This window comes from Salmo salar, chromosome 15, assembly GCF_965601325.2.
Source record: "Salmo salar chromosome 15, fSalSal1, whole genome shotgun sequence".
Lineage (NCBI taxonomy): Eukaryota > Metazoa > Chordata > Actinopteri > Salmoniformes > Salmonidae > Salmo > Salmo salar.
In genome coordinates, this window is record NC_138305.1 from 74,203,995 (window position 1) to 74,215,703 (window position 11,709).

The 11,709-nt window shown below is 43.8% G+C and overlaps 1 protein-coding gene across 2 annotated transcripts; it reads right to left on the minus strand.

Moving 5' to 3' along the window:
- Positions 1 to 5,329: 5,329 nt before the first annotated feature.
- Positions 5,330 to 10,869, minus strand: LOC106572229 (zinc finger protein PLAGL2). 2 transcript variants are annotated; one of them, XM_014146235.3, is made up of 3 exons: positions 10,735 to 10,869; positions 9,666 to 9,813; positions 5,330 to 9,596 (listed from the first exon to the last, which is right to left on the minus strand). In XM_014146235.3, exon 3 carries the CDS (start codon positions 9,316 to 9,318, stop codon positions 8,044 to 8,046), a length of 1,275 nt encoding a protein of 424 aa, XP_014001710.1. In that variant the 5' UTR covers positions 9,319 to 9,596; positions 9,666 to 9,813; positions 10,735 to 10,869; the 3' UTR covers positions 5,330 to 8,043. The 2 variants fall into 2 exon arrangements, with proteins under 2 accessions (XP_014001710.1, XP_014001709.1); XM_014146234.3 differs by having other exon boundaries at positions 5,330 to 9,813.
- Positions 10,870 to 11,709: the final 840 nt, after the last annotated feature.

An 11,709-nucleotide genomic window follows, 5' to 3' on the forward strand; every position in this document is an offset into this window, starting at 1 on the left:
AGTCTGGTTTTCCCTCTGGGGGGGAGCCTACAGCACTCGAACTGGGTATATAAGTGTTGACTGACTAACTATCTCCAGGACCAGAGGCTGACCAACTGAGCAAGGTTTTCAACTGTTCTGCCGTGGCTATGGAACCCTGGCCTGTTCACTGGATGTGCTGTTTTCGACTGCTGCACCTGTCTCGAACTCAATGCTCAGCTATGAAAAGCCAACTGACATTTACTCCTGAGGTGCTGATCTATTGCACTCTACAACCACTGATTTATTATTTGACCCTGCTGGTCATCTATGAAAGTTTGAGGATCTTGGTGCTGTACTGTTATCTACCCGGTACAGCCAGAAGGCCACCCCTCAGAGCCTGGTTTGTGACTTTCAAGGTTGTGCCTCTTAACAAGGCACACCTGTTTTCATTTAAATAGATTCCAGGTGACTACCTCATGAAGCTGGTTGAGTGTTCAAGGCAAAGGGTGGCTACTTGGAAGAAACTCAAATTTAAAATATATTTTGATTTTTAACACTTGGTTACTACATGATTCCATATGTGTTCATTGTTTCGATGTCTTCACTATTGTACAATGTGGAAAAATAAAGAAGAACCCTGGAATGAGGTGTGTCAAACTTTTGACTGGTACTGTATATTTTTTTTTGTGTTGGAGCAGATGGCCAAAACAATTATTTGTACACTGCAAATTGACCACAGCTAAGCCCAAAGATATTTTCCTGAATAATTGCCTGCCCAGCATTTTTATACATGACCCTAAGCTTGATGGGATGTTAATTGTTTAACTAAGGAACTGAACCTGTGTGGAAGCAATATACTTTGTATCCTTGTGTTTCCATTATCTTGGCAGTAACCTGTATGTTTGAATTCCAAAATGAAACAAGGTAACATGAAACAGCATAACCAACAAACACCAAAACAAACTGGAAAGAGTATCTGAAACAGGAAGAGTATTATGGCGGAACAGTATCCGATAGTTTAGTGAGAGGCTACAACACCAATGGGTATGCTATTTGGGGGTCTGGAAAAGTCTTTACTAGAAGATTGGTCCAAACAGACAATTAGCCAAGACCCAGACATCTGGAGGATCACTGTCTTCTGTGTACAAATACTGGATTGATTTTGTGTGCACATGCTCTCCATCAGATAAACTGCATCTATGTCCTGCTCTTGATGTCTGTCTGGCCTATCATGCATACCTTGCTTATCTGCTACTGTTTCCCAACCCTTGGCACCCTTGCCCCTTTCTTGCCTATTTCTGGGCCATGAGGTGGTAGCTGGAAGAGATAACAGAGAAAACCAGCTCACTGCGGCTTTCTCCTCTCTGGACGAGACCAACCTCACTGTGACTAACCAGTACTGGTCTTTCTGCTCGTTGTGTACCTGATCTTACTTTATTCTTCCTACTCTGCCTTCTACTGTTTTCATTGATCTAAGAGGTAGATAGAATTTGAAGAGTGCCAACCTTTATATTTGTTGAGGGAGCTGTAACCAACTGTGCTGACTTTTGTAGCATATGTAACTAGTAACAATTTGTAGCATTTGTAACGATCACTTCCATTTCCTGATGATAGCCTCAAATCTGTGCCTCTGTCTTCTGTGACTTTTGCCTCTCTGCTTCTAGTCTAAAGGCTGGTTTTGCAGAGGCCTATTGAGGGCCACTGTTTGTCCATAATGGGTTCAGTGCATTGTCCGCCACCAGTCTCAGTTCCTACAAACCTACCTGTCCTAGAGGCCAAAGTAGATCACTTGGATGAGCTCTCCAGAGGAATAAGTGACTTCTCCATCTGCTCTACCTGCAGTCTGCACAGCGACCAGCGAGAGGCGACAGAGAGACAGCTTGTGGCCCATTCCAGGCTGCTTGAGAACTTCAAATCAAAGTTTATTTGTCACGTGCGCCGAATACAACAGGTGTAGACCTTACAGTGAAATGCTTACTTACAGGCTCTAACCAATAGTGCGAAAAAAAGGTGTGTGTGTGTGTGTGTGTGTGTGTGTGTGGGTAAGTAAAGAAATAAAACAACAGTAAAAAGACATTTGAAAATAACAGTAGCAAGGCTATATACAGACACCGGTTAGTCAGGCTTATTGAGGTAGTATGTACATGTAGGTATGGTTAAAGTGACTATGCATATATGATGAACAGAGAGTAGCAGTAGCGTAAAAAGAGGGGTTGGCGGGTGGTGGGACACAATGCAGATAGCCCGGTTAGGCAATGTGCGGGAGCATTGGTTGGTCGGGCCAATTGAGGTAGTATGTATATGAATGTATAGTTAAAGTGACTATGCATATATGATAAACAGAGAGTAGCAGCAGCGTAAAAGAGGGGTTGGGGGGGTGCACAAAATGGTTACCTGTTCAGGAGTCTTATGGCTTGGGGGTAAAAACTGTTGAGAAGCCTTTTTGTCCTAGACTTGGCACTCCGGTACCGCTTGCCATGCGGTAGTAGAGAGAACAGTCTATGACTGGGGTGGCTGGGGTCTTTGACAATTTTTAGGGCCTTCCTCAGACACCGCCTAGTGTAGAGGTCCTGGATGGCAGGCAGCTTTGCCCCAGTGATGTACTGGGCCGTACGCACTACCCTCTGAAGTGCCTTGCGGTCGGAGGCCGAGCTATTGCCGTACCAGGCAGTGATGCAACCGGTCAGGATGCTTTTGATGTTGCAGCTGTAGAACCTTTTGAGGATCTCAGGACCCATGCCAAATCTTTTTAGTTTCCTGTTGGGGAATAGGCTTTGTCGTGCCCTCTTCACGTCTTGGTGTGTTTGGACCATTCTAGTTTGTTGTTGATGTGGACACCAAGGAACTTGAAGCTCTCAACCTGCTCCACTACAGCCCCGTCGATGAGAATGGGGGCGTGCTCGGGGCTCCTTTTCCTGTAGTCCACAATCATCTCCTTAGTCTTGGTTACGTTGAGGGATAGGTTGCTATTCTGGCACCACCCGGCCAGGTCTCTGACCTCCTCCCTATAGGCTGTCTCGTCGTTGTCGGTGATCAGGCCCACCAACTTGGAGAGGAGGATGAGTAAAATGCAGAGGACTTTAGAGGGCCTGACCAAAGGTAACGTGTTCAATGACACATGGAAGTATTATATCATTATTCACAGACTTAGTTTGACTGAGCTCACTACAGGTCAAAAAGGTTGTATTTCAATGTCTCAACCAATGCCATGTGATTAATCTGAATGAAAGTTTCAAACAGCATTTGAAAGGAGATGAATAGCTGTGAAGTGGATATAAATTACAATGATTTTGCTCTCTCAATGTTGATGTTACAACAACCATCATGCTATTGTGAAAATGAGAGGCTTGTAGGAAATGTGTCCAATTTCCATTGAGGACTATTCTGTTTTGTCTTGTAAATTAGGTCTGGAGCAAAGGGGCCCCCACACCTGCCAGGGAATTTCCCAAGCCCCACCCATCGAGCCACTACCTAGGACAGCATCTCTGCCAGGCAGGACCTCACTTGTCACTGCTAAGTTACTTTGAGTCTGTTTCCTCATTGTGTGAATGGTTAAATGTATACACTGCATGGTCTTTTACCATGTTGACAAATGTCAACATGATATACATATATAAATGTCAACATACAAATATGTACCTGTAAAAAATAAATATATATATATGTACCTGTAAAAAATAAATATATATATATATTTGTATGTTTACATTTGCCTGTGAAAAAAGGTGAATAACGAGGTGCAGGCGATAAACCAGCTGAGTCATCCCAACATCCTCCAGCTCTACGAGGTCTTTGACGCCAAGCCCCAGCTGGTGTTAATTCTGGAATAGTAAGTTGCTACTATTCCTTCATATTCCATTCTGATATTCCTTGTCATGTACTCCATTAGACTGTAGTGCTTCCCAACATTCCCCACAAATATGGATACATGACGAAACAAAGTGCATTACATCCATCAAATAAAAGAACACAATGGAAAGGGGAAAGGAGCAGTGGAGTTGGTCAACGTGCTATCTGTGTGTGGCAGTGTTGAGGGTGGAGAGCTGTTTGAAAGGATCGTGGATGAGAGTGCACCGCTGACCGAGGTGGATGCCATGGTGTTTGCCAAGCGGATCTGTGAAAGGGTCAGCTACATGCATCAGATGTACGTCCTCCACCTCGACCTGAAAGTGAGTATGGTGGACTCGATATGCATTGTCTCAAACCAGATTTTAAGCCCCACCACCAACTGTCACAAATTACAGACACATTTTAATCACCACTTGAAGCACTGCATGGTCACTCATCATGAATCAAAGAGGCACTCATGCATGTGTCGGTGTCATGAAAAGTAATCAATGGCTCATTTATCCACTACAATGTTTACAACCGGAGAATATCCTTTGTGTGAATCACACTGGCCATCAGGTGAAGATTATCGACTTTGGGCTGGTCAGAAGGTAATGTCTCCTTTCTCCACAGCTCTGTGTGTTGGGGGCTTTATTGTGAGCATTGGTAGCAGCTCTCTCAAAGATAACCTTGAAAATGAATGTTCTTTCTTCCTGGGATTCAGATACAGGCCTCGGGAAAGCTCTCAATTTTAGAACCCCTGAATTTCTGGCCCCAGAGGTGGTCAACTTTGACTTTGTGTCCTTCCCCACAGACATGTGGACCTTAGGGGTCATCACTTATATGCTGCGAGTCTAATATACACTCCATCAACAAAAGTATGTGATTATTACAGTTTAATAGTAATACTTCTACCCGTTTCCCTGTTTGGCTAGAGGGCAAATAAATGCTGCACAGTGTCTAAGACACCTGTGGCTCAACAACATTGCAGGGAAGGGCAGCAATATAGTACTGAAGTCCCAGGTCCTGCTGAAGAAATACCTGGCCAAGAGACTATGGAAGATCATCAGTTCAAAAAATTTCCTACACCACACATTTTACTGTGGTTCATTTTGTGGTTAGAAGACACATTGTTCACATTACAGTAGTTTTACTGTCTTTGCACTGCAATCAACTTCATGTAAATTGATTCTGGTCTACCAGTTGATGAGATGCAGCGCAAGCTTCCTGCCTTGCTCACTGTATGTTGTAAATGTGCTTCTGACCTCTTCTGACCAGTCCAACGGACCTCTTCCGTTGGACTGCATTCTTGTAGACTTCCCTCACAATCAGTCAGAAGATCCTAATCTTGGTCTGTCTGTGTAAAATAAACTGGTGTGTGATTAAATAGTGGCTACGCTACATTATTTGACTGGTAAAATGTACATAAATGTTCTTTAATATTTGTACCTTTTCGTGTGGAAATGTATGGAAGCAAATTCATGCCAAAACAAATGACATTACATCTATAGAGGAAATGTGTTCGATAGTGAAAAATCAATCAACCTACGGGGTACTTTATTGTTCAAATTCTGACAATAACAAAATGCTTCAAAGATAATATGATAAGAACAATTCTTATTTTGGAACTTCTTCTACAGGGTGGCTGGAACAAACAGCTAGAGCGTAGTCCTAAGAGCTAACGGGGATGTTTGCCTAAATAGTAGCTAATTTTACTGCAGGCAACACCGCAATTCAATACAATAAAATCGCCATTTAATATAATATAATGGGAACTGAACTATTGTGCTAACATCCTTCCGTCAATATGCTAAGCTAACCTCAAAACAAATCTAGTACTAAAGTGTGCGTTCGTTGAACTGACAAAAATAAACTCTACACAATGATATGAAGAGTAACAAGTTGCTCTTTTCTGAGGTAGTCAACAGTCACGTTCCAGGCCGACTACATTGCAGACAGGTGCATTGCATCAACCAATGGTTGCATGTTACGTCATCGACTGTACAGCCGGGCATCAGATTACTATATCATATGATGTGGTTGGCAGATATCTTAAAACACCTATCCAGGCGTTGTGAGATCTGGCAGGCATCTGCAATGTAGTCAGTCTGGAATGCGGCAAACAAGTAACAATAAACATGGGCGTGGAACAGAGATCTACATATCAGGATAGGATATAATACATGAGAACTGGTAAAAGAGACAATGTTCAAGGAGGAGATGTTATACAACATTTTCTGTACTGCCTGTTACACTTCTTGTTATATTTTTAGATTACACCGGTGACAGAATATGGCAAAATAAAATAACATATACTATAATAGTATAGAGGTAGAAAGAATATGGGTCAATTAATATCACTGTATGTTGTATCAACAAAATAAAAAGCAACTAGATTCATAAAACCTACATTTTCACTTTAGATCTAATGGCACAACTCAGAGCCAAAGTAAATTGGAAAGATATAGACCTACCATAAGCCCACAGGACATAATTCTGTTTAGCTGTTCATCTAGGAGAGCATGTTGTTGAGGTAAAAGGAACAAAACAAATTTTTAAGACATAAATTCTCTCCTTTCATAATGTCATAAGTGCTTTAACACAGTCGAGAGTAGACATCCAAGAGGCACAACAGTAGCATTTTTTAAGACATCGGTGCGACATTTTACTGAATACAGGATACAGTCAATGATATGCAGTAATATGAAACCCATTTCAGTAACTCTCTAAAGAGGTGTTTGCCAAACCTCTCGAGTACCCCCTGCCATTCCACTTATTTGGTCTATACCAGAACAACCACAGCTGATTTAAATGGTCAACTTAAACAATAAGGCCCGGGGAGGTGTGGTATATGGCCAATATACCACGGTTAAAGGCTGATCTTATACACGACCCAACAAGGAGTGCCTGGATAGAGCCATTGTGTTATATTGGCCATATACCACAAACCCCTGAGGTGCCTTAATGCTATTATAAACTGGTTACCGACGTAATTAGAACAGTAAATAAATGTGTCATACCCGTGGAATACGGTCTGATATACCACGGCTTTCAGCCAATCAGCATTTAGAGCTCAAACCGCCCAGTTTATTATAGTTATCAAGCCCTTGATTACTTGAACCAGTGTGCTAATACTGTCTGGAACAGACCAAATAAGTGGAATGGGGTACTGGGAAGAGAAAAATTCTTTAAAAGGAACTTAAAAATGAAACATGTCTAGTTTTTGTATAAATAAGCATTACACGATGACACAAAAGTACAATGTTATGCAAACTGCTGTTATATATCTAGCATAACTATTGTCATCAAAGTAAATCACATTGTTGAAAAAAAATATATCAAGATGAGTGGCAGGTGTCATGTAGTACTTATGTCCACATTGTATAGACCTGACGCGATCTTTCCAAAGTGCAACCACTTGGCCTATTTCTAACAGGTTTCAGTAAAACAACATTTGGGTTGCTAAAAGACACTCCCTATTCTCCTTCTGCTCAAGTTGATTTTAATCGGATGAGGTAATACTGATGAGGTGGTTCATTGTGTTCAACGTCATAATGGAAATTATTGCCACCGAAAGCTTAATGAGCATCGTTTTTAAAGACTGAGAACCCATGCAAGCACATTCAAAGCATATACACCACATGATGAAAAGTATGTGGACACCTGCTGTCTGGAAGTTGACCGGGGCAGTTCTAGCAGGGCAGAAATTTGACAAACTGACTTGTTGGAAAGGTGGAATCCTATGACAGTGCCACATTGAAAGTCACTGAGCTCTTCAGTAAGTCACTGAGCTCTTCCATTCTACTGCCAACATTTGTCTATGGAGATTGTATGGCTGTGTGCTCGATTCTATACACCTGTCTGCAACAGGTGTGGCGGAAATAGCCCAATACACTGATTTGAAGGGTGTCCACATACTTTTGTATATATAGTGTATGTATCACTTGTGTATTCTGGTCATTTTAGACCAGGGATGGGCAAGTGACCTGCGGATCAATGCACCAACGCATCAATGCACAAATTTGTAGAATTGCATGGAATTTGTTATAAAATTGCTAAATCTTCACTCTGCCCCATTGCAAAACGTGTTAACTTTAAAACATCATTTTCCCCCCCTCTCCGCTGTCAAGAGGGAGACAACAACATTTCACTTGCCCATCCCTGTTCTAAACACTCATATTGTATCGGAAGCTTTATTCATGACTATTTGAAGTGTCCCTTGGCCTGGTGTTAGGTCACATGGTATCAGGCTGCTCACTGTTGAAAGGCCTGGTAGTAGTGAGGTAGGGAGGTGGAAGTGCTCATTCCAGGGTTGCTGAACCCCTGAGGTAGCTGGTTGATGTTGTGGTTGTGAGTTCCGGGGGCCTGGGGTGTGTGCGGTTGTTGAGGCTGCAGGAAGGTAAGGCCTCCTGGGGCCTGAGAAGGCAGGGGACTGGAGGAGGAGGGCGGCACAGTGGAGGTGGAGCTAGAGGGGTAGCCAATCACCAGACCTCCCATACTCATATGAGCACTGTAGGGAGGCAGGCCGAACGGCAGGAAGCCCAGGAGAGGACCCAGGTCCATGTTAGCAGCGCATGACAGCTCGGCCGAGGAGAGAGCGGGGCTCCTGGACAGAATGTGGGGGTCCCCGGCCCCTGGCCCACCCTGGGCTTCTGAGAGCACCTCCCTCTGAGGAGAGGAGGAGGTAGAGGAGGCTGCGGTCAGGTGTGGGGGCAGCCCACTCTGCAGGTCCATGAGAAAGCTCTCCGTGTCAGGGTGGGGGTATGAGGTAGATCCATGCTGGTACCTGGGCATGTGGCCATAAGGCTGCTGTTGCTGCTGGGGCTGGGGGAGGTGGTGGTGGAGATGGGGAGCGGGGTCCGGCATGTGGCGGCCCACCCCCATGGCCGTGGACAGGGAAACCTGCATGAGGGAGTGGTGGTGGTGGCCCATGCCTGGATTGGACATGGTCTGCAGGGGGTAGCTGCTGTACATGTCCATGGGGAAGGTCTCTATGGGCTCCTTTGAGGGGGGCCCCATGGCACATGACACAGGACTCTGCTCCTTTACGGGGCCAGGTGTGGTGGGGGCAGGTGTGGCTGTGGGGGTGGTGGGTGTGGCCTGCTGGACGTGGCTCTTCTTCAGGTGGCGTGTCAGATGGTCCCTGCGGCCAAAGCGCTGGGTACAGCGCGGGCACAGGAAGTCCCGGCGGCCCGTGTGAACCACCGCGTGGCGCCGCACATCCTTGCGAGTGTAGAAACGTCGGTCGCAATGCTCGCATGAATACTTCCTCTCCCTGATGCCGTCGGTGGCACCCCCCAGTGGCTGAGGCCTGTCGGTGTGGCTCCCTAGCTGCTCCAGCAGGGTGGACTCCCCCTCCTGGAAATGGAGCTCACCAGATAGGGAGGTGGGGGTGTGGGTGGCCAGAAGGTGGCGCCGGTAGCCCAGCTGAGTGCTGTACTGTTTGCCACACTCCTGGCATTGGAACACCTGCCTGTTGGCGTCATGGGCCTGCAGGTGGCTTTTCAGGTGCTCCTTCTGTTGGAACATCTTCTAGCAGAGGGAACAGCGCTGGGTCTTCTGCAGAAGGCAACGGGCCATAAGCCTGAGCAGACTCATGGGGTATTTTAAGAGAGGACCTTCAAACTTGACAACCTTGGCTGCACCCTTAATGGAGAGTGGGGTGTTGAGTGCTGCTGAATGCTGTTAGTGCAGTGTTTCGTATTCTCTCCAGGCGAGGGTCTGTCCGCCTGTCTCCCTTTCCTGTGCAAGCTTCTATCAGATGGGGTGGTTCTGCAGCAGCAGCTGCCATAGCAACCCAATAGGGCCTGGGTGATGAAAGAAGAGGAGTCAAACACTCAGCCGGTAAAGCTCGGACTGGATGTGTATGAGCGTACCTGAGCTTGTGTGAGTTGTATGTGTGTGTGTGTGTCTCTCCAGAGGGTAATTCTTGGGTAAGTTGTGTGGTTCTTCTCCCGGTCTCATCCAGCCACACCAGCCAGAGAAGGGGTTGAATGTGAGAGGCAGCTCTGCATGATTACAGCCCTATATATAAGCACAAATAAGCACAGATCAGCCTATAGTTGTTGTGTGATGAAATGACCTACAGTCATGCTGGTGCCTGATACACCCCATGTAATAACCATAGACATATGTCATTGGTAGTAACACTGTACTTACATAGTACTTCAGTAATTACTTTGAAATTGTAATGTAATGGAGTTGCGCGGTCTTTGCAATTACACAGGTGAAAAAAGGAAAACTGTCGCAATAAATTGAAGTGAAGGATTTAGTACAACTATGGTTATAATTGTGCAAGTGCTGCAGATCAATGTTCTAGTCATAGTGCCCTCTTGTGGAAATTGGGTGGCATGATGAGCCAAGGTTTTCTATATTAGAAAATTCTAGCTCTAAAACCGTCTCTGATCTCAACACAATGTAAAACAAGGTATGTTAGTGACACTTGAAAACCAATCAAGTGTCTGAATACAACGAACATATGGTTAATCATCAACTCGAGCTGCTCAACCTGTATATGATCTTTAATGATGTGTTTCAGAAATGTGCTTTTTAAACGACTATCTAATTCACGCAACGCTAGTCAATTTTAATATATAGAGTAAACAGAAAACTCAATAAACGGGACTAGCTAATGTAATTCATGATCGAAAAAAACGTAATGGTGGCACGTAGTGCGAAGATAAGGACTAGCATAAAAAAACAACTTTTTTAACACTTGTATTCTGAACATTTGGTGAGCGCCAGCGGGAAACAGTTATGCTTTTCATTATTACAGATAGTAATTAAGTAATTAACAGAAATAGACATATTGCACTACTATTTGAAAACTGCAAAAGAAATTCAGCAAGTTCATGTCACGAAGTTGCTCGGCATGAGTCGATTTTTACTATCATGCTGGCAGACTTATATTTGGGACTTTTCTGTTCAAAATTGGCGTTAACGTACCTTTAAAACTTTCGGGAATCGGTTCTTGTTGCTTTTCTCTGAGATATTTTGTAAAAGTATTTTATTATTTTCAGGGCCTGGGTTTTCCAGTGCAGCGCTGGAGTTTCAGAGCGCGTGCATTATGGGAGTGTGACGTCAGACACACCGCTTTGACAAACTTTTGCAGTGGTTGCTAAATACGCTTTACCAACACTGACCTAGTATGCAATACTATACTTCATATTAAACTTGAACACTTATGACAATATGACATTATGGGCCCCATATCATGATACTATATAAGAAGAGATGATGATGGAGGGAGCTCATCTTTTCCACCTGATTTGCTGGTCAAAATCTGGTAATACTACCTAAATCCATGTTGCAAACAGTTCCTCGATGAAGAACTTTGTTTAACTGTTAGCAACATGGTTTTAGGTTGCATTAGTTGTGGAGTAAGTTTGCATAGCCTACTGATCCAAGTTTTTGTAATTTTCTTCTATAACGTATAGCTTCCAACTATATCACCATGTCAATCTCACAAACTCTATATCCAGGTTTGCATCCATAGCTCCATCTACAAATGTGGTGACATTTCCTTAGCCCCATCCCTCAGTTTACAAAACAATGTGTCAGGATCAGGCTGTCGAAATGACAGGTTATACCTATTTTATTAAGGTAAATATATGTATGTTTTAATGTGGATGTTCTCTGTGTGACTTCGTTTTGGGACACGGACAATCATAATTATTAGCACTCTATGTATTATAGACTATAGTCAGTTTGGTATCACAACGCATTTGTTGTAAACACTGCAGCATTATGTTCCCTTATGGTATGTATGTGAGTAGTTAAAGAGTAGCCTATTAGTACAATTTTGGAATTGACGTTTTTTTTTTTATCGAAACGTGGTATCTGATTTTTGATTCTTCCATATTTTTTATTCAGGTAGATCTCTGGCAGGTTACATGTTGACGCCATTGTGGCTCATTTTGC

Coding starts and splice junctions, on each gene's coding strand:
- LOC106572229 (XM_014146235.3), bottom strand. CDS start 9,318: ATGTTCCAACAGAAGGAGCACCTGAAAAGCCACCTGCAGGCCCATGAC.